This window comes from Netta rufina, assembly GCF_964035555.1.
Source record: "Netta rufina genome assembly, chromosome: 7".
Classification (NCBI taxonomy): Eukaryota; Metazoa; Chordata; class Aves; order Anseriformes; family Anatidae; genus Netta; species Netta rufina.
In genome coordinates this window covers 2,476,857-2,500,736 of record NC_140130.1, presented here as the reverse complement: position 1 = coordinate 2,500,736, position 23,880 = coordinate 2,476,857, and the positions used below count along the sequence as shown (strand labels likewise).

General features: G+C 36.4%; 1 protein-coding gene across 1 annotated transcript in view; it reads right to left on the bottom strand.

The window, feature by feature from the left end:
- Positions 1 to 23,481, bottom strand: part of CABCOCO1 (ciliary associated calcium binding coiled-coil 1) — a gene marked incomplete at both ends in the record, with an annotated part of 53,118 nt that extends 29,637 nt beyond the window's left edge. Inside the window, 5 exons of the mRNA XM_084290154.1 lie at positions 4,526 to 4,598; positions 9,981 to 10,125; positions 13,402 to 13,571; positions 16,526 to 16,638; positions 23,425 to 23,481. Of these exons, the coding sequence (XP_084146280.1) occupies positions 4,526 to 4,598; positions 9,981 to 10,125; positions 13,402 to 13,571; positions 16,526 to 16,638; positions 23,425 to 23,481 (558 nt within the window). The remainder of the gene's footprint in view (positions 1 to 4,525; positions 4,599 to 9,980; positions 10,126 to 13,401; positions 13,572 to 16,525; positions 16,639 to 23,424) is intronic.
- Positions 23,482 to 23,880: the final 399 nt, after the last annotated feature.

Sequence of the window (23,880 nt, the reverse complement as noted above, 5' to 3'; positions counted from 1 at the left end):
CTGACAATTAAAGAGGTCCCTTCCAGTCCTATGTTCTTATTTCCTTCAAAGCAGTCTTGTCTTTGCCATGGTGATATTTACAAAACAAAGCTACAGAAAATCAATTCAGTGGTTTTTAAGCATTACAAATATTTGAAATCTTCAAGCTTTGAAAAACATGCACTCCATTAGTTGGGGAATGTGTCTCTCCAGTGTGAACTGATATGCTTACAGAAATGTTCTGGTTTCATACATTCTTGAAATGCAATTCTCAAGAAATCCTTGAGCAAATTTGTTTTAAAAATGATTGATTAACCAATCTAAGTGTGCAACACCTAATGACGATTACATATCAAAGTGAAGTCCCAGACTTCAGGACTTTTGCCATCAAGAAAGGCTTATTAGCTTTCAGATAGTGTACTTTTCCTATGCACTCTCTTAAATTCAAAACACAGAAGAGATTTTATTCATACTTAAAGCAACAAACCACCACCACCAACAAAAGACTAAACAAAAACAACCACTCACACTTGGATAAATACCAGCCATAGTCTGAAAGCTTAATGTTTCAAAAAGTAAGGAGAACATGGAAAGACAGCGTTAATGGAAATTCTTCTGCAACTCTAAGTAGGGGATGATACCTAGTGCCTGCTATAACACTGAATCTGCACTGTCATTAAACTTAATCGTTGATATTTTTATTGCAACCTGACCCACTATTACATCTCTAAAGAAAATTGCATTGTACACTATTACTTCAAGAAGTCAAACTTAGCTAGTCATCTGGGCCATAAAATAGCAGATTACTCCATCAGGCTGGCTAAAGCAACTAGGAATAAAACTAGACTTACCAACCACATTATTTTTATTAGGAAATGTTTCAAAGCAGACATAATCCCAGAAGACCTTAGCCTCATTTCATCCAAAAATACACAACACAGCACAGCAGAAAACGTGAACTACAGTAAAAGATACAATTTTTAAATCTGGGGAAAAAAAAAAAAAAGAAGTACTGCAATATATCATCCTATCAAAGCAAAATAAATTAGCTGACCATAGAAATAGAAAATAATAAAAACTTCTACACGATTCCTGTATTAACAAATTAAACCTTTTTTTATAAGATCTGATGTGTTAATAGGAACTGCTCCACTGAATCCCTGCCCATCAAGATTTGGTATGTACCCCATTTGCTTTCTTTGAATTTGCAGGCGTACTAGGTATACTAAGCCACAGCTAGAGGGCAAAACCTCCAGTATGGACAAAAGGTAAAAACAGTATCTTTAACAACAGCATTCTAGAAGAACTCTGGTATGTGAGCCCTACATGCATTTTATTTCAGTTCATGGCCACAGTCCAGACAAAGCCCTGCTTCTTCTGCAGTTCTTCTAGATGTTGAGAAGTGCTCAGAACAGTAACAAAAAACAAAACAAAACAAAAAGCGATCAATTTACTTGGCAACCTTAACACTTCTCAGTAACTCCTTGTACCTATTGTGTTTTCTAACAGGTATTTGCACATATGTAATATATAGGTCTTTGTAGATCTGCAGTGAAGGAGAAGTAAAGGATTTGATAGCTGGAAAGGTAAGTTATAAATTTTAAAGACTGCCAAACTGGGTTAGATTTATGGTGTGTGTTTTATCATATAACCAAGCATTCGTGTCTTTCAGCATTAACCTTTTTTTTTTCCTAGGCAATGTGATCACCTTAGGCAGTTTGATTTAAAGGCTTTAGCTGATGCAAAAATATATTTAAATTAGCCAGTCATTTGTTCCTTTTTTTTTAAAGACTTAAATACTGTCTATATTTTACAAAGTTGTTTCTATCATGCTAGCTGCATCAAACTCAGAATATTAATCAGATTGTGAAGCTCCACTAATTATGTGCTATATTTAAGTAACTTAGATTTTGTTAAGTGGCATGCAGATATTGTATGCATAATCTAACTCAGTTTTGAGTCATTTCCCTTTTCTTGTCTGATTTTATTTTACACAGGAAATGACAGGGTCATTTGGAAATAAATGCACTGAAAGATCAAAAAGGAAATCTGATTGAGAACACTGTATAATTGCCCTCGCTAGAGAAAAAATAAAATTCAATGGGTGCATAATCCATTGCTATAAGTTTTATCTGGAAAACACATACCATGGCTTCTCTCAAAGGATATACAATACAGCACTAACTATTGCTTTTTTTTTGTCGCAGCTGAATCTCTGCTAAAGAAGAGGCTACTGGACTTTTGTTCAGTAGGTGATACCTTCAGCATATGTGAAGCACAAATTTACTCAGTGAGCTAAAGCAAGCCATTTCAGTTAAAGCAAATAATTTCATTGATTTGTCCAAAAGTCTTTATTTGCAAAATAAGATAATACTGTGATTAAGCTCTTAGAATGCCATGGTTCTTCTTATTTGGGCAAACCTGGCCATTACATTTTACAGCCTTTCATTCCAAAAGAACAGCTTTCATCAAGGAAGCTAATAGAAAACTTTTTAGACAATAGCAACAGTGTGCTTGGGAGTAAGTTGTTGGCCACGGTGTATCTACAGTGGCTTTATTTTTTGTTATTTATTTTAAAGACAGTAATCTACGCAGTGAAACAACAGCCAGCCTTTCATCATAGATTTATCATCTACTTTTAGTGCACAGATTTCCCAGACGATCTCTGGCCCCCTTCTGCTCCCTGAGCACATGCACTGCAGGGCATGTGACTCCAGGCATGCTCCTGCCATAGGCACACACATCGAACTACATCTGCCCCTTTAGTCTGTCAGGTTTGACCTGTTCATCTAAGGGACTGCAAACACAGCAGGTAATGCTCTCCTTTATGGATACGCATTTCTAAATGTAACAAAGCTGTAAGCTTGGGAACTTGGTGTCTGTGCTGGGCTCACCTCTCATCACATTTTATACATCAAGCAAATGCAGAGAATGCCATAAATTTGTATGTATAGTTTCAAAGTGTTTAACTTATTGAAGAACAATATAACACCCTATCAAAATAAACTCTGCACAAATATAAATATTGATCTTCTCGGGTATTACACTGTGGTTGGACAAATGCGGTTGGAGTCTCTGCCATGGGACTACAAAACATGAATTAAACCAAACTGGCGCATAGGTAAGAAATGTCTGTAACAGAGTTGCAGCTAAAGATTATCATGAAGGTTTTGATGACAGTTTTATTGTAAATTGCACTTGTTCCTTTGATGGATTAACACCAAAGTCATTCACAGAAATACGTTTCTGCCATTCCCTAGTGGAGGTAGATGGTACAGGTGGTGCTGTCTTGCATACAAACCATGCAGAGCAGCTGCTTCTCCTTGGCTGTGAAACTGTAGCATTTTATGCTGATCTTAGACATCCAGAAATAGGTTTCAAGAAAACACAAAGACATTTATTTTAAGCTAATCTGCAACTGATATATTAACCAAATTTACACAAGAAATTATTTAATTAAAGCCTCATTAAAAATAATTTTACCAATTAGAAAGCGCTAGCCAACCACTGATCTCATTAGCTAATATGAAAACCACAACAACAGTGTGATGCTGAAGTCCTGCTTGACTTATGTAATTAATTTTGTCATTGATTCCAGCATAGCTGGAATTTTAACCCACCTTACAAACAACCTCAATCTCCAAATATTTGCATCCATGGCAAGAAAAGTCCTCCTTGCGTAAAACACAGTTATTTAAAAGCAACATGGGAGGAAATTATACCGCATCATTTACAGACCCAAACCACCAGCTTAATGTGCAAAAGATTTTTTCCAATGCATTAATAACTTTAACTTCCCTGTGTGCTGATAAGCTAAGATACATGCCATAAGAGAAATTCTACTACCGTGCCTCTCAGAGTAACCAGTTGTCTCCTAAATTAGAAATGTAAATTCTTTTCAATGTATTGTAACATATATCTCCAAAACGCACCGCCAAACAAAAGGAAAGTATATTTGACTAATTTAATCTGGCTGTTTGATTAAAGGCCACCTCCTGGGTCTACACACATTCCTATGTATTTTTTCACATATAAGTCAGAATACAAAGTTTAGTAACAATGAATTAGCTTGACTGTAAGACAACCTTCAAACTGCTGGATTTCTAGCTAGCTTGTTTCTCTAAAATCAGTATAATTAACTGTTGGTGACTACAGTGGAAAAAAACCTGTGCATACATGAATATCAGCACTGTGGTCAGACTCTTGCTTGGTACACAAACTTTTCTGATTTTGACTGCTGATGTTAAAATAGTCAGACTCATGCATTGCTAATTCAAATGACATGCACCAACTTATAAACACATAAACAAAAGCATTCCTGATTTAACACATTTTAGCCAACCAATGCATTTACACTTTTTTGAAATCCCAAATTAATTTTGAATTTGAGGATCGCAACATCTAACTTGTATTCTTTAATCAGCCATTTCACTTTAGTAATGAAGTAATGTTGACATAAAATTGCTTTGAGCAATACAAAACATATGCCATAGTGCATTCATTAAATAACTCTACATAATGAGTTCCATCTATATAAATGACTTACCTTATTACTTATCACCAGTTTTTCTCTAGGACTGTGGAAGAGATGTTCATACAATTTATAGGGTTTAAATAAGCTGAAAAATAAGAGAAAAACACCGCTAGTACAGCTGTAGATCTCTAGAAAGGTAACACTTAAAAAAAATTGTTATAGTGAGAGTTACTCTCCAGATGGGTAATACTCCGAATGTTAGAGAGAAATGATTGTTTAACTTCAGCAGATGGTTGTTTAACTTCAGCTACGATACACGGAGTATTTAATTTACAGGACGTACTATTAGATGGCTGTAGAAAATCCAGTATGATAATTAAGAATAAAACTGCTTTGTTCTTATGGAATCAAACTCCAAGAAGACTAAGTTCTCCTCTGAAAAAAAGTAATTCCTGAAACGCGTATCACCAGGATACTTATGTCTTTAATATCAGCAGTAGTGGACAAGAAGGAAACAAAGCCAAATGAGCTAGCAGATTTGGGATGGGCTGCTTATTCCAGCGATCAAGTTTGATGTTGGAACACAAAACCAATAAAGAATGGAAGCATTTATTCTCTCAAGGTCATGTTTCAAAATCAGCGCACTATTTCCTTAAAGAAAAACTAGAAAACTAGATAGACACACTGGAGTTTTGTGCATTACACCAAAAGTAATTTAAAGTAGTAAACTTATTTTCCCTTAAAACATATGTGGATTGCCATTTCATGTTTTAAATAATTTTCATTGTTTCCTTTCTTAATGATCAATGATATCATATTTGTTTAATCAAAGGCTTGGTTTGTCACAGTTCATCTGTTACAATTACTTTTTCCTCTTAAAATCATGACACAGAACTTCTGGCTTCTGTCATGTCATTCTGACAGGATTTAAAACTCAGTTCTGTGATTTCATAGCAAGTTCAGGTCGAAGAATGATTCTAACTTTATCAGAGTCCTGTCTGACGTACCCATGAAAGATATGGCAATATTTGCAAGGAACATCTGTAACCAGTTCCTATCCTTTCCCCCCACCACACTACTAGAACCAGGAACAAGGATGGTGGTGCCTCTCTGTTCAATATTTGAACGACTACGTCTAGAATACCGAAGCCTCTTTTGAGTAGTGTTTGGACTAAATGGCCTCCACACATCCTTCCCAACGTGAATTTCTCTATGGTCTCTGGAAGTAACTGTTAGAACAATGTATGCAATTACCTACTTAAAGCTACGGACACTGCTACCACGTACTGGAAGTCATGCTAATGCTATACTTACACATCTAAGCCTTCCACTGAGCCAGGAGATTAAAAAAATAATCATGTTGCCTTCAAAGCCACCTCTTAAGACGTGTGCTTCTACATCCTTTGGTCTGTAAGGCAACTGCCAGTATGGAGACAGCTCATATGGACACTGACAGTCCCCTGTCAGAGGATGTATGCCAACATTTTTAAGCTTATGTTTTTATTTGATTACTTTTAGAGAAACTTCTTCCTGTTTTGCCAAGTGTCTCTTAAATAGAGTGCCTGGAATACCCTGGCTAGGTCAGAAGTACACATGAATTTAAGTTTTTACTTGGAATATCAAGTATGATGCTTTCTTAGGAACCCAAGCAGAGCTCATATACAATATTTTTGAGTTTTCCCATTTTTCTTTTTCCCTTAAGAAGACCAAAGTCAGTATCATGACAGGCATGGTACATAATAGAAAGATATGGACTTTAGAGTAAGACTTCTCTTCTGCAGCACTTTCATCATAATGCAAGTAGTTTAGAAAGTTATCACAGAATCCTGGTCAAGAGGCCGATGCACTGGGGTGTAGGTGTCTGAAATACAATCTTGGCTATGACAATTAACGAGGAAACCAACAGTGGGAGTCTGTGTCCAGTCCCCACCATTTTAGCTGAACATCCTTCTCCAAATCACCTTCACTTACACAGCACCACCGGCCACTGCCGCAGTACCACTGAGATTCCACGAAACACTGCAGACCAGGGACAATTTGTCCTCATGAAAGTGGTGCTGAAGTGCCAGCTAACATACAGCAGAGATTCTTCTAACCTTTGGGAGCAGCTGAGAATTAGGAGAACACAAAGGCAGTACTGCCAGCCTCTCTTACATGACAATAATACATTTTGCAGCATGATTAGTCAAACACACCTGTGACTCTTCCAAATACATTTGTACCCAAATGGCGGCAGACAGTTTTGCACATACGTACAGATGCATTTCCTAGTTTTGTGAGAAGTATTATAGCAGCCATATTGAACATTTGGCTCTGTAAGTGCCATATAAAAGTTTTATTCTATAGTTACATTTAATTCAGCCAATTACCATTTGTTAAAAAACAAATTTGATTACTTGCATAAGAAATTTGGCTACCATAAACTGTAAGTTCCCTTCCCCCACACCCAAAGCACATATGTACTACAAATGAAATGGCAAATATTGTAGCATCTTAATTACCTATTTACTGCAGTGTTTCACCAAAGAATTCCTGCCATGTTTCAGCGGAAAAATAGGAATTTGTTTATGAAATATGTTTAAACAGACTTCAGAACTTAGGTGGAGATGACTCAGACAAATTCATGAAAATACATGTGTCCTCTCTCTCTCACACACAGATCTATTTTTGGTAATATTCTAACACGGATTATTTGAAAAAAAAATTTTATGAGCATCACAAACTTACAAGGAATTAGATACATATCTTTCAAACTGTACTGAGAGAACCTAACATTTCAAACTTCTTTCTTTTCTTTATTCCAATGCCTTGGAAAGGAGCCAGATTGAGAGAAGCTGAAAATTAGTTCTTTCCCTTAGACCTTCTAAATGTGTTAAGATATTCTTTACAGACCGTGTTCCATGTAGAGATAATTTACAGTATTTCCAAAAATATAAGTCATTACTTATGGCATTTCTGAATTTATTTTTATTTTTCAAACAGAACTCTGTTTGACCTGTCACCCTTAATCCTATATCAACGAAAGAATTCTTCCATTTAATGCTCTTTAAATCAAATCATGTAGATTATACAGCATCGGTGCTTATTTTAAAACTGGTATAGTTTTCTTTCACCATGCATTATATAAAATGCTTGTTGTGAACAATTAAGAGCCTGTGCCAATGTATTTAGTAATTACATAAAAATAATTTTCCTCATGCAAGTAAGATTTTTCAGAATAAAACCTCTTATGATGTCATATGAAAATATAAAGGTGATTAACAATGACATATTTTCCCAACTCCACTGCCTCCTGAAAGAAAATGTCAAGAGATATGTTGATATGTGTTTGCTGCAGGAGACAGGATAAAAAGACGATAACTGTCACCTTCCACCAGACCTGAAGGTATCATTATAGTTGTTATACAGCTTGTGCCAATGTAGTTGAGCATTTGTCCCCATTTCCATTATGAATCCCATGGGTTCAGAGCTCACCTATAAAAACGTGATCTGAACTAAAACATGTCATACTATCTTGAATAGAAAAAAAAAATAAAGCTATAGGTCTATCATTTAAAATTAAACAAAAAAAAAAAAAGGTGAAGAACAAGAAAAAATGTTGAACTAATACATAAATTTGAGTTGTAATAAAACTCAGTCAGCCTATTCCTGAGTTCATAAAGTTCGGAATACAACTATATAAAAAGTGTGCTGATTCAGTTCTGATTTAGAAAAAAAAATATTCACATGAATGAAATAATGCATTGTATAAAGTGGATACACATGGCACATTTTAGCGTATGTGCATATATGTGTACGTGTGTATATCCAAGACCTTGTAACAGTACGTACTTCTAGTAAGTTGAGTGGTATGAAAATAGAATTACACGTCTGGCAGCCAGAATACCACTGCTGTACTGAGGCATGATTGTGTTCCTGCTGAGTTAATACTTCAGTGGTAATAGAATGGAGCATCTAATCTCTTGGATTAAATTCTTGACACTGTGAAGGACTTACTTCATGGACAAGATCTCTTTCAATGGATAGTTCACACAAGAGCTACAGAGATCCTACTTCGAAAAAAACATTTGTTCCAAATAAATATACAAAAGGCACAGACAGGAAAAGAGAAGTAGAAGTTGAATGAAACATTTTAAATGCCAAGCTTCTTTTTAATTTAGGGGAGTACTTGGCAGGACACTGGTTTGCATTGACTACACAAATTTGAGATATAAAGAGATGTTCTCATTTCATATGGGAAGAATCTGAAGTTCTTTTTATTTTCCATGAAACAGAACCAAACCGAACCAACATCGTCATCATCAACAACAACAAAACACAGAGCAGGAGAAAGCCAGATCTTATAACTCAACTGTAAGAGAAATCACCTGTGATGGGCTTAAACCCCCATTAAGAATCTATCAGTGCCCTAAACCAGGAGACTGTCAGCCAACCTTGTATTTTTGTCTCTTTTCAATAAAAACTTTAATGCGTTCAAAAAACGCTCTTTAATAATAATAATAATAATAATAAAAAAAACACCTCTTTGCCACATTAAAATTCTGCTAGGAAAAGAAGAGTCAGAAAATTCCCAACAATTCTACATAAATAGTAAGTCCATGACTGATCTGTATGTCCATCTGCCACAAAATCTCTCTCCCTAGCACTACCATTGAGGTCATGAAATGGGCTCAATAGCTGAAGATATAGTATAGCGCATAAACATATATTACAATCACACCTTTCCCATTTTCCATCTTGCTCATCCTGGCAATACAAGAACTTAAGGAATCATTCATCCATCAGGTGCTGGAAGCAGCGGTGTAAGAGTATAGGCTGCTGTCCTAACGATGGCACTTCAATGAAGAAAGGTCTCTATTATGTTACTAAGACTTTATATGGAGAGGAGTGATTAGCTACTGACACTTCGTTTTTTTTCCAAGATACATAACTGAATTACTGCTGTTTATATCTTTCCGTGTCTGTTTAAAAGCTGAGACCTGTCAAGAAACCTCGTCATGCAGATGCTGAACTTATGCTAACTTACAAATGCAACATTTTTATTACTCATACTTATTTACCATAGCCTTAATTCTGTAAAGTACAGAACTTTAAACCACTTAAGAAGTCCACTACAGCTGACAAGGTCACACAAATACTCAAAGTTACAAATGAGACTTAGGATTTTGTTCAACTGAATATAGAATTAGAAAGCTTTAAAAGCAAAACAAGAGTATTCTGTATACACCATTCTCCTCTTTCCTTTAAATCACCCAAACCAAAACCCAGATAGAATCTTTTCAGAATAATCTTATGTCAAGATAAAGTTCCCATCTAAATTCTGAATTTTCCAGGCTTTGACATTGGAGGTCAGATCTTTACCACTGCTTGAGTATTCTCTTTTCTTTTTACTTTTTCAAGTTTGGTATACGTAGCATGTTGGCATAGTAAGTACATACCCAATTAAATAATTTTAGCTTATTTTATCAGCAGATTTCCTACCACATTAAATTATTTGAATAAGACATCATGTATCCTAGGGTAGTACCTTATACTCAAGTAATCAACGATTTCTTTGGCTTGCTCAATGCTGAAGACATCCATGTCACCACTTCTTTCTGAATCAGTTTCTCCTATTCCAGCCATTGCTTTTCCAAGTTCCTTTATGTTCTCTTCTAAGGTCATATGTTTGTCTGCAATGAATTCCAAAGAACAAAAAGTAAATATAAACATAATAGAGGTGGTTCCCCCCCCTTTTTTAGGGCATTTTAATTATAAGACTTCTAGAAGCTTAAGCAGTTATATTATGAGTCACATGGAACCTGAAAAAGCAACAGTGGCCAAACACTTTTGTCTGTAGCCATTATTCTTATCAATAAAACACGCATTAAAATTCCATCATAAAATCACTGATGAGCCCTAAGTAATGCAACGACCACAATAATGGATGTTTAAGACACTACAGGTTGGTCTTTTATGTATGCAGAGATAACCACAGGCAGAATATCATGTAAATGCTAGATGCAAAGTATGATTATCCTTAAAATGAATTTACTATTGCTTATGTATTGTAAGTAGACTGCTCTTCTGACCATATCCCTTGCAATATAAATCAGAAATACATGAACAGATGTTAAAAATGGCAAGCAATTTTAAAGTACTTAGTCATAATTGATTAAACTTGAATATGTTTAATATTCTGCTTGCATAATCGTTTACACCCCCAAAATAAATAATGACTTTACAGTTTTAACTTGGAAAGCAAAACCAAATGCCAACACAGTTTTGAACTAAAATTTAAATTCCTTTTGTACACTTGATTAAAAAAATCCTAACAAAAATCTGAAAATATATCAATGCTTGCTAAACATTGCATTTAAAAAGAAAGGATCCATCTTTCTGATTTGTGTACACTGTGTGCTATCACTAAAACCACGGTGGAGTTAAAAAAAAAAAAAAAAAAAAAAAAGTTACCAACACAATTTGCTTGTTCTTTTCAAGTCTAAAAATCTAGAGTAGTAAATGGGGAAATATCCACCAGTGCTGAAATAGATTTATTTTTCTTATTGCTTTAATTCTCTACTGATCTGCTTCTTGGTTCTTTGTACAGAAAACAAATTTAAAAACTTCCAAGATTCTGGTCTTTATAGTTTTGCCCTTTAGTTGTACAGCAACCAAAAACCAGAAAATTTCACCTCAGTTTTCAGTAACAGAGGCAGCACAATATAAATAACCATAATGGGAAAAAAATAAAGAAATACAGAGAACGTGGGGGGAAATAGAAGAGAAGCCATGGGAAATGAGAAAGAATAACAGAACTAGAAATATCAGTTAGTGGGGAAGTAAAGATAACAAGACCACGAGAAGTGACAATATTCAGGCCCAGGTCCTCTCTCTGGCTAGTCCAAATTTTCTCTTTCCTTTGCACAACTGAGTTTCAGGCTCAACTGCCTGTCTCAGAATGGCTCTCACACGGCATCTGTGAGGTAAGGAGCACTTTATGTTCAAAGTGTAGACCAAATCACACAAGTAGTTCACCCTGGCTCCTCAGCTGGTTTCAGTCCCTATCCCGTTTCCCTTTTTCTGCAAGGAATATTTGTACAGGCAACAAAGATCCCTTGGCTCTCAAACTGTTTCTCCTCACCCACCCAATCAAGAAAAGCCGTGAGTTTCTAAATCTCTCTTTTCCTCTCTTTTACCAGCCTTAAATGAATTTCCACTACCCTCGTTGTCTAAATCCATTATTTCCGTCCCATGCTATTGTTGCTATTATGATCAAATCAGCTTCTCCAGGCTGCTTGGGTACATTGTAGGGAAGGAAAAGGAAATGATCATTAATATAGAAGACATTAACATTTTATTGTTAGTTGAAATGTTTGGTCTTGGAACTTGCATCAGCTGAGAACAGTAACTATAAGGAAATTCATATAAGTAACTATAAGGAAATTAATCTTAGCCCTGGGCTAGAGCATAATTTGTAAGATGGATTATTTGGGGAACTTTGCAATGAAAAAAAATGTAAGAAGTCTCTTGCAATTACAAACTGCATTTTCTTTCCCTGGAAGCCATGTGTCTTAGCCAAATATGAATGAATTTTCAGAGGACAGCAAAAAGCAAATTCACAACCCTTGGTTGCCAAACCTTAAGTCTTTACTTCAAAGCATAGGGGTATTAGAGCTATTAAAAAAAAAAAAAAAAAGCTCAAAATAAAACATTTATTTCTTTGACAGCCTCTGTCTTGAAGTCCATTGAACTGTTCTACTGGAAATTTTATATGTTAAAATTAATCTAAGGCAGACACTGCCACAGAAAATTTTAGCTGAAAGAGTTAAAGCTTTGCCAGACTTCATGCAACTAAGATCACATTCCTGAAAAATGTCAGTCAGCTTTAATAATCAGTTGTGCTACCAGCCTGTCTAGTACACATGCATTACAGTCTCATAAAACTAATTTGTGTCATGTTTCCATTCTTCTCCATTGTTATATTAATATAGTTAGCATATGTTAAGATACTTTCTCATTGGAGACAGGAAGGACAACTGGAATTCCAATGACCATAAAGCACGTACATATTCTGTCAAAATTCCAAGTCAGAAAGGACCTTGATTTAAACTACAATGAAAGAGTATAATAATTATTATGAATTTGATTTTAAATATTCATCTTTACTTTGAATAGAACAACTGTGTCCTTTCACTTTTCCTCTGGGATAGACTCTTCTCAACATAATCACCTTCAAAGTGAATGTAAAGTTAAGAATTGTGATCTCTGAAGAGGGTTTTGAGAGGATACAGCTACAATTATTTTTTTTTTTGGCTATTTTGTTCCTGCCAGACCCAAGATGCATGCTTTTTAGCAAATTTCCTCATAGCCACCACAGCTAAAGTCCTTTCATTGTTATTTTTCAACTTTGGCAGCGATGCCAGTTTACTTCCCTCATCAGTCTTTAATTAACCAATACATTTTGTGCCCAAAATGCAGAATTTGCCATAGCGAAAGCTCCCTGAGAGCTAACCTCCAAGGACAAAATAAATGTAATTCTCCTGGTATAATTCTACAGGATGTACCAAATATCTCAAACATCAGAGAAATGTGCCCAAGGCTATGGTGACTCAGTCACAGAGAGCTGAAACCAGAATTTAGATGTTCCTTGCTCTCGCTCTACTGTAATGATTATTTATTTTTCCATACCAATGATGAGGTCTTTTCAGGACCTGGTCCTTTTGTAGCATATACTGTATAAAGAAAGAATGAGGGATATTCTCCTAAATAGACTACAGTTCTCTCTAATCAAACGTCTTTCAGGGAGAATTATTATCAGGCACAAGATATAGCATGACAACATTCAAGAGGAAAATAAATTATTTTACAATCACTTGCAATTAAAAACCGCTTTACTAAAATGACTGGAAAGCATTCTTGCCTTCCACTTCAGATATTTTTATTTTATAATTTTTAATTATACTTACCACGGAGGTTCTCCAACAGAAAGTTTAATAGATCCATGAATCCTGAGAGCTGCACAAGACTGAAGTTCTTTTCTTTAGCCCACCAAAATCCGGCAGTATAATAATCTAGCAAAATAGCTTCCTTCAAAGATGTCTTTAATTGTTTAAAATTCAGAAATTCTTCCAGCTTTCTAAAAGAAAAAGCAGAGTAAAATAGTGAAATTTAAAAAATAGAGGTTTCAAAGTTTAATTTAGTGATTGTACATGTATTAGTATTTTACACATATACATGTGTACACATATTATATATGTACACATATTCCAGAAACTTAGCTACATCAATTTCTAGATATGAACACTGATGGTTAGAGGAAAAAAATCAAATGAGGAAAGTAAGCAAGCACCTACAGGTTTCAACAGGCACTAATTAAATGTTAAGATATAATTAATGAAGTAAAGAGATTTACAAAAATCAAAGAGAAATGCAGGCAGAATTCCCAAAGAAATTCCCAAAGTGTTTGTTCAGGTAGGGGTTTGTTGGATGAAATGGGACAAGTCTCTCTATTTTTTTTGAGATATGTTTACAATATTAAAAAAGATCTTGCTTTCCATTAGTGATTATTTTTCACATAGACTCTGAAGAAAAATTGCATCTGAAAAATCAGGTAAACAATATAAAACTACTAAAAATATCTAACATATTTAGAATTTTAAATTCCCCTTTCATAATTGTAAGAACATCTAGGAAGAATCCCATCTTATTTTTCTGGCACACTGGAAAATTTTCCACTTATTTTAACTTGAAGAAGTAATAATTATAGAAAAATACATTTCCTTCCAGGAGACTATGATGCTACTGACGTATTTACATCTACTCTATCCAAACATGGAATTATTTATGTCTTTTATAATAATTGTATGCATTTTTCCACATGAAGAGTTTATAGGGGATCAGGACTAAGACTTCAGTTTGCAGTTCAGGTGTAACTTAACCATGTCTCAGGTAGTTAAGTTTTACATCAAAGCAATCCTTGGTTTCTTAGCTATACCTGACTGCACAGGTGCCAGCTGTGATCACAGTTTTTCCTCCCCTGCAAGAGTGAAGTCTTCCCCCCCTTTCCCCCCCTCCCGTTTCTCTTTCCTTCCTAATAATAGCATTAATATCAGACCTACTCAGAGGCAACTGTTAGTTTTTCAGGGTTTTCATCAAGCCAGTTGAGATACACTGCCAAGTAAGATGAATTTTTTGTTTTTCATTTTTTTTAATTAAAGCCTCAATAGCTAACAAAGTAAAGCATATAATCCAATCAGTTTTGTTTAAAACATGTACTCCTTTGTTCTGCATGACAAATTTGTACGGCTGTACACATGCAAGGCAGTTAAAAACACTTAACTCTGTACTGAAATAGAAGTGGAATGTGGCCAGCTGAACTTTCCAAGGTTTGAAACAGTCCATATCCTCTCTTTCTGAAGCTTCTGCCAACTCTGTGTTTTCATAATCAGAGCTTCTCAGGGATTTAGATTTTCTGTGATGCTACTAACAATGCCAGAACCGATTTTTTCAATATTCTGCAAGACTTCTCACTGACAACAGTATCTATAAATGATCAGGAAATTATGGGTGATTTAGATTTCTTAGTTACATCGATTGCTATTTCTTCCTTTATGGGGTGTGCGCAAGTCCTAAGGAGATGGATGGCAGTACAGAACTCCAATATATATGGGAATGCGAGACATCAAAATTTTCATACTGAACCAGATCATCTATTCTGATTTTCCATCCTGAGCTGTGGTCTTCAGAATGCTCTTGTGTAGAGTAATGATGCTCTGTGGTAATCTAACAAAATTTCAATGCTGGTGGTAAACTGCTTGGAGTATATAAAATACCCTGCATCTATCCCCTTCAGTCAGATGCAGTATATACTTTATGATTAACTTGTGCGTGCGTATGTGTGTATATATATATGCACATATATATAAATACATGTGACCAGCTGAGACTAAGAAAAAACATATGACCTTTCAATGCTTTCCTTTTTAATTTTAGCAAGAAATTTTCACAATAAATTGCATCATCGAGTACATTTTAGTCTCCTTTGGGTTGTATGCTTCAGTCTTCTCTAAAGAAAGGGGCTTATCACTCGAGAAAATAATAAATGAAAAAATATATAAACTGTTATTTAAAGGGTAAAAATATTTTTTTTTCAGTTTTCATTAAATAACAAATTTAAAAAGGAAAAATAAATCCCATCAGGTAAGGAAGGTTTTTTTTTCCTCAAAACAAAGAGAAATGAGAGGAAGAGAATATTTCAAGAATAATATTTTAATCTCTCAAAAACTCTACGTATTCAGAAAGAGGGTTAGTTTTGTCGTCTTTTTTTTTCTTATTTTTTTTTTCTTCTTCTTCTCTCTCCCCAAAACAGTTAAGAACAGCAGCCCTTTGACTTTCAATTCTTTAAGAATCTACCAGTGGAGAAAAGTGCTCCAAAATTATTTGGGCACTTCTGAAAATCCCATTCTAAAAATATAAGTCTAGAGTTTCAGGTTGAACTCCTGGCCTCCTAAATTCACCTCCTACTAAGCAATAATAATGAGAGGGGGTGCTGCTAAAGGGAAGACAACATGGGCTTACTTCAGAAGTCTTTGGCTGCCTCCTATTTCCCCAGTGCACCATAATAGCTATCTACTTCTTAAGCTTTCCATCCCTTTCTGAACTGTTAAAACCCTTCTGATTTTACAGTAACTCATGGATCTGTAAAGAGTCCTAAATGTTTGAGCAAAAGAGTTACCAAGTGAGACTTATGAAAAGGCTCAGCATTGGCCTGTGCTTATTTACATCTTAGTATTTTATTTACAGAATATTTAGTAAGACTGCAAACCCAGAAACCTCGTCATTGTGAAATATTTACCAGGGGAGAGAGGGAAGGAGTTGAAGAAAAATCAAAAGATATGGGCAACACACTAAAATAAAGCAGATATGAGATCAATGGCTTTCTTCAGAACTTTCATGAAACATTAATTGTTCAATTAAATCATTTATGATTTCAAGTCTAATGTGGTAACTATCACAAAAAAAATACTGAATTGTCTATAAACTTTATTTCATGATAATATTGGTTCTAGCATTGTTATCACTGCTACTCACTTTTGAACTCCTTCTACATTTTGTTCTGACAAAGCAGTAATTTGGGAAAGAGAAAGAAACGTCTGATTAATAATCTTCTGTCCACCTACTGCATCCTGATCCTGGTCTTCTTCCTACACACACACAGACATATGAATATAATTTTTAAAAGTTGATTCAATTATGGCAGTAACTTATATAAATAACATTTTGATTTTGAGGAAGCAGGCAAGAGATTAATTCAACAAATGCCAAAATGTAACACAGCTATAATTATCAGGCAGCAGCACAATACCCTAACACATTTTCACTAGGCAGATACATGGAAAATAGTATTTCTATCTTAAATTCACGTGGGAACATAGTGACATTGTGTGCAGGATAAGATTAAATCAAGTTGTAAGTAAAAACAATAGAAATATAAAGGTGCAAAGAATCCATGAATCTAGATTTGACTAACATGATACCAGATTGCACAGTAACTAAATTTTTAAATCAGCTTCTGCTTAGGATATTCTGAGCACACATACACACTACCACACTATTTGATCTCCACCCTGCCCTTTGGGAATTTACTGTCCCCACTTACTGCTCCCTTAACCCAAGGAAGCTCAACATGTTTGCTGCAACACAAAGGTACATATAAAAGAATCCAACACGACTGTTTCAGGGAAGGTCTGTGTATTTGCAATAACACACAAAAGGCAGTTCCTTTCAGGAAATGCAATGGTGTACATGTTATGGGGGAATAGCAAACTGAGCTTGAAAAGCTATGCAATCATCTTACAAGTAAGAACATTTGATGATACTTTATTTAGTGTGTCCATTAAGAAAAACCTATGAAATATATATAACACTGGAAAAAATAACTGGTTTACTTTAGAATATTTAGGCAATGAATTGAGGTGTCAAAGCACATTATAAAATCATTATCTGTAAAGTTATTCAAAATTACATTAGCCATCTATCTATTGGGCAATCTCTGTGCTGTCAAAATGAGGTGTCGCTGATAATGGTTATCAGTAGTTAGTTCAGATGAGCCAATTATGTTCAGACGCAATCCCAGCAAAGGTCAAAACTATGTATAGCATCATTTTATCAAATTTAACTGAGAGCTGCTGGGATCTGCATATTATACAAAAGGGAAACTACCCAAAAGCATTTTACAAAGTTTTAAAAAGGAACTGATACGTAAAATATATTTTCACCAAACCCTTGTACCCAAGCTGGGCTGCTGAAGTCTACACAGGTGGACAGCTACACAAATGAAAATCTATCTGGATCATTAAGCTCAAAGAAGAGCAGGTAAGGGTTTGTACCCTACCTGAAGGTTGGTTAGAAATCTGAGTAAAACCCAACACTCATTTCGAGTACATCTTTACATTCATGGGGTTTTATAGAGGCACAACAAGATGAAGTGCCTTCACTTCTAGAATAATGCTAGAAATAACATTTCTAGCTCAGCTTGAAAAAGGAGGAAGATTTCCTAACATAGATGAATTTAGACTGAACAGCATTGTTCTGGGCTAATTAATCATCAACTAAATCTAGCACTGGTCAAGGAGAGCCCCCAAATAAAGCTACACTACTCCCCCTGCTGCTGCCAAACTGCAAAATATACTTAAAACTCTGGGACAAGCTGAATTGCATCGAAGACTGATGAAACACGAATAAGAGCAACAAACATCACATTTAGTGGACAGACCAGTTTCTCTCTCTAATTAAGTGCCAGAGTACCTTCACACGTGCACTTTAGTATTAAAAATTATTGTTCTCAACTGCGAAGAAGTCAGCCTTAGATATGCTGTCTTATCAGAGCAACAGGAATGAAGCACTTGAAGGCTTTCTTCAGAGAGTTAGGACCATGTCATTAGTCTGCTTTTGGTTGCGTTAGCAATACTTCATGCAGCATAAGAAGCAATACCCCTACAGTCAGTAATATTGATATAATTGAAGCTGCATGCCCCAGCTAGGAAAACATGAATGAGTAGCTCAACAAAGAAACATTATACAATTAGTGAAAGACAGTCTTGAATAATTAGGAAAAATAGGAATGCTTTCCTGCAGTGACCAGCAGTATTACAAATACATCAAAAAATTGATTTTTTAGAAGTAGCGAGAGCTGAATTCATAGTATCAGTTATTCTTTAACTGATATTGATGCTTTGGAAGTTGAACGAATACCAACTCATCCCTTTTTCTCACAATATCCAATACATGGGATACTTTACTCTGGCTTTTTGCACCATTATATAAATGGCATATTACTGGCCATTTGATAACACCTTACTGGCCTCAATGTGAACATTTCCCAAGAATCACCTTGATGGACTTGATCAGTAGCAGATGAAGAAATTGGCATTGATATAGAAAGAAAACCTTAAGGAAGTTCAAGGCGTAGCACTGTTGTTCTCATCAAGCTATCTTCCAGCTTCTCATCCGTGGTTACAAGCCGGGTGTAGCACAGAGGGGGCAAGGGGACTGGAAGATTTAGCAAGGAGGAAAACCTTCCCAATCCCTGCACTCTACTCCACCATTCAAGACCACAGCGGGAGCCCCATGCAGAAGTACAGGTGCACCAAAAGCCTTTTTTTTTTTTTTTTCTCCCCTCCCGCTTCTTACATCTTGTGCTCTATGGAACAAGTTAGTAGGCAAAAAGTTGAAAAATCTGGAAAAAAATACCTGCATTTCCAGAATCTATCCAAACTAATTCCTCACCACTTCTTGAAAGGTATTAGGCCGCATTCATCATGTCAGAAAAAGCTTGACCAATGAAGTAATTATCTCCTGCCTACAGTATGTAGCTGGCTTACTACAGCACGAAGCTTCCTCACCTACCCAGTACTGCCAGGCCCAGCACACTTAGCATGCTGATGCTAAGGCTCATCTCATTCTCTGAATTACAAATAGCAAGAAGGACCTCTAGGAAAAATTGGTGAGGTCTTAGTATATAGCGTTGTATTATAACAATATACAAGCTATGTAAGATAAAAATTTATTTAAAAATAACTCCATGTGCTTTTCACTCAGTCTCCTATAATCTCTTTCAACACATTAAAAGATCCAGTGGAATTAGAAACACACTCTTCAACCAACTAAAGTTTGAAGTTTAAACTTACGAGACACTCAAGCTATTGCAATTCAGTATTGCAGATAAAGCTCCATAATCTGCACATCAAAATCCGACAGCTTACATGGCAAGGTGAAAGCCTACTTTAGAGCAGCATTTCATCACCTCCTGTCTGTAACTTTATTCCCAGCAGCAAGTTCATCCTCCACCCAAGTATTTTTTATTTTATTTTTTTTTTACTGTTTTAATAAGGATAGACTTGTGGCACTGCTGTCCACAGTAAGTGCAGGTATTAGATAACAAGGAATACAGTTCAAAATGACTGATGAGTAACTATGGGAGAGAAAGCACGTAATTGGGAACATTAATTTTTAAAATTATAAATGGTTCTGTAATTTGAAAGGTACTGAAAGTCCACGAGGCCCCTACATGATCCCACATTAGTGGAAAATTTCTGTTTGGGCAGAGCCCCACTGAAAGTTTATCATTCCTTTGGTAAAATACTCTTTTGTCTTTCGATTGTAGTCTTTAACCACCACTGAAAAATCAAAGGGAAGTTGTTTTTTGCATGTTCACTGCTGTAAGAGAATTTATCTTTCCTCTTACTGTTAACAACTGTAACTGACTGAGGTAATCCAAATTGATTTAATTCTGGTAATACTATCCTCATGTGCAGTGGGGAAAAAAAACAAAACACTCTACCAACATACACTGAAAAGCAATAGACTTAACCTATTTAAAAACAGACTACTACAAGGGAATTATTTGTTCCTTTATGTTTTATTTTCCTTCAAATAATTTTTAACTGTTCTGAATGCATAATATGTTTCTGGCTGTTCTGTATGGCACTCCAAATGCTTTGGGCACCCCTTGTCAACAGCATTCAATCAAAATACCAAATCAGATATTCTAAAACAAAAGAACAAGATTCTCCTTGAATCTTTCAGCCAATGTTTACAAATCACTGTGAAACAGAAAATAATAACAGAAGAGTGATAAATAGCAAGCTGCAGAAAGTTTTGCATTTGGGGTGGGGAAGAACTATAAAACAAAACAAAGCAAACAAAAAATTACTAGAAAAGACGCCCCTCTATCTGCAGTTTTAGTGAGGGACTTTCCAGAGTGGCAACACCTTGAAACACAAAAATGGAAATTAGCACTGCTGCTTCTGAAAGGAAATAAGCTTGTCCTTTTGGTTGAGGCCTCTGCTCCGACTGAAGATGCCACTTATTTGCACTTGCTTGAAAATGCAACAGCATGCTTTTGCAAAATCATGATTTTCAAAAGTATATTCACAAAGGAATGGGTTGCCAGCTCTCTCAAATTATAGCAAATACCTGAAGCGTAAGGAACCTGAGATCCTCCTCACTCCATCAGGGAAATGAGACTGGACTAAACTCTGTTGCCACAGCTAGATAGTTTCCAGTACTGAACTAGTTCATTTAAAGCTGGCTCAGCTACCTCGCTCTGAGCAATACTGCTGACAGCAGTACAGATGTATCCTGAAACAGTGTCGCATATCAGTTACAACTTTAATCAAAATGGGAATGAAAAAAAATAGCAACACAGGCTGTTATTTGTATTATTATATGCATTTTGTTATCAAGCTGTCAAATACTTCAGCAGAAGCAAAAAATCTTGAAGCTGTCTACCTAAATAGTTAAGGCAGAAACGGGAAAAAAAAATTAAAAAAAATGCCCCGCTTGTCTGCTCCCACAATAGGAAGTTAAAATCAATAGTTGTTATTTTTAGTCACAGTATTTCTTTTGTTGTTAAACACATAAGGAAATACACAAGAATAGCACGCTAATTTCAATTACATTCAAAAGCGAAACATGCAGATATGCCAAATGAGAAAAATAAAACCTTTATGTGAGGAAAGCATTCAGAGGACCATTATGAACAACAGAAGCTGATGGTATCCTCTTAATAACAAAATCTATTAAAAAAATACACACAATCCAAGCGTCAAGACATATGGGTGACCAAATGTACCAAATGGCTTTAGACTTTACTCACGTTTTCACTGCTGCATACTACTTAGAAAAAGAAAAAGAAAGTTTAAAAATAAAGCAGCAGCAAGACTTGCTAAGAACAGGATTCAGGTTTTGTGACATTCTTTCTGCTAAAAGTAATTACAAGTCTGAGCCATTATAAAAGTATTTTAATTCAAGAGGAATTTTCTCAATAAAACAAAAATAGTGGCAGAATACCATGTTCTCTGTGGCTTATATATTGAACATGCCAGCCTCAGCCAAAACTGGAGACTATACAATAAAAATATATATTAAAAAAAAAAAAATTAAAAAAGCACAATTCCACAGGGTTTGCAATAAAATTAAATCATAAGGGATAGTAGGAATTATCACTAAGGTAAACTATGATGTATAAAACAAACTTAATATATAGGGAACAGAAAACACATGAAAAAAAATCTATAAAGAATCCTTTTATAAAGCCATGAAGTAATAAAGACAAAAATTTCAGTGCTACATTTCAAGTAGATGTACAATATATTCTGACAGCCTGTCCTTTCCCATACAGCACACCTTGTGGCCTTTCACTAGGATCTGACTGACTGCATTACCCCCTTGTTATGCTCTTCCCAACAACCATAATATTTACCAATAATAACACTAGTAAGAAGTACACTGTGAAAAATGCTTATATATATATCTCATAAAGCATTAAAACATGTATTAATACATTTTACATAGAAGAGGATTTATTTAAGTAAACCTATTTTTTGTACCAGTTATTGTTATGGTAGTTTTTTGCCAACAGATGCAAACCTATAGTGGCTGAAAGCAATTAATCACTTCAGCAACAGCCACAGTAACTTCTCTGCCATCTGAGACAACATAGAAGTTCCACCTCGAGAAAATGACCTCGAGGTTACTACAGCTTTATAGACAGACTCGAGAGAGAAATTTTGAGCTGAAGCAACACCTCCTGTGTTCTTGGGAGGAATAGCTTGTGTTCTTGACTCCTGATACCAGGTGAGGTACCTGTGTCAGAAATCACACCTCCACCAACAAAGTCAAAAACTACAATAAATAATAATAATGCAGACAAAGATATGAAAAGGAGCAAATATTGAGGAGAATGATGTGGATTTGGATCTGTGGTAGCACTCTGGCTACATAAGGAAACAAAGGGCGAGGAATACAACTTATGATGTTGCTGGAAGCAAGATGGGAGGGAAACCATGCCCCTTTGCACTAACAGCCAAAAATTCAGATATCTCTAACACCATGAAAAAGCCAAGTGGGCAACTACTGGGATGCACTGTTGGTATGAAAGCACATCCTTTTAACAATTACAAACCCCAACACAAGCTGCAGAAGAAGAGGGGTGAGCCACCGCTGTGCTAGGCCAGGATGAGGATGTGGGATGGCTGGTGGTGGCTTTCCCCAGGAAGGATAGATCTGTGGATTTCTGAAGCCCCCCACAAGTTTTGGAAGCCCTCTGTAGGTTTTCAAAGCCCCATGTGGGTTTTTGGCAGGGAAGCTGCTCCACTGGGCCTGTGGCTTTCTTTTCTCTACACACTCTTTTGTGAAAAGGTCACGCAGGCATAAACCCTCACGCTGCTTTGCCTTGATCCTCAGAAAGGATTTTTAGCATCCACCCTTTCTTTTTAAGCGCTCAGAAGCTTAATAAAGGCTTTAAAAATAAATTTCAATTAAAAGAGCCAAGAACAGAGAAGGAAATGAGAAGGAGGCGAGGCGAGGGGGGACCGCTAGGGAAAGGGCGGGCGGGAGCTGCCCCGCCTCAGCGCCTCAGCGCCTCGCACGCTGCCCGGCGGGCTGACGGAAGGCGACGGGAAGGGCCCGGGGCGGCGGGGTGCTACCTGCCCGGGCGGGCTGCCTGTCCCCGCCGCCTCTACCTCCGCCGCCGCCTCCGCCATGGTGCCCGGGCTCGGCGTCGCCGTCGCCCAGGGAACGGGGCGGGCCCAGCGCGGCCCCAGCGCCTGCTCTCGCCCGGCCGGGCGCCATCTTAGGGCCCGCCGCGGGGCGCGGGCGCTGCGCGGGGTGGGTTGTGTTGTCCTGGCGGCTGCCCTAACACCGGGTCAGCCTCTGGAGGTGCCGCGTCCAAACTGAACACCTCGCTACGCGGTGCTGTGGGTCAGGTGTAAAGCAGCGGGCCTCTGCTGGACTGATGCAGGCACGCAGATTTACTCCAGCTAAGGATCTGGACTTATTTCAGAATAATTTACAGACTACAGTAGGAAATTATTTAGGGACTGAACTATTTTTTTTTTTTCATTAGGATTTACAGAGGAAAAATGCTTAGCATACATAAATTT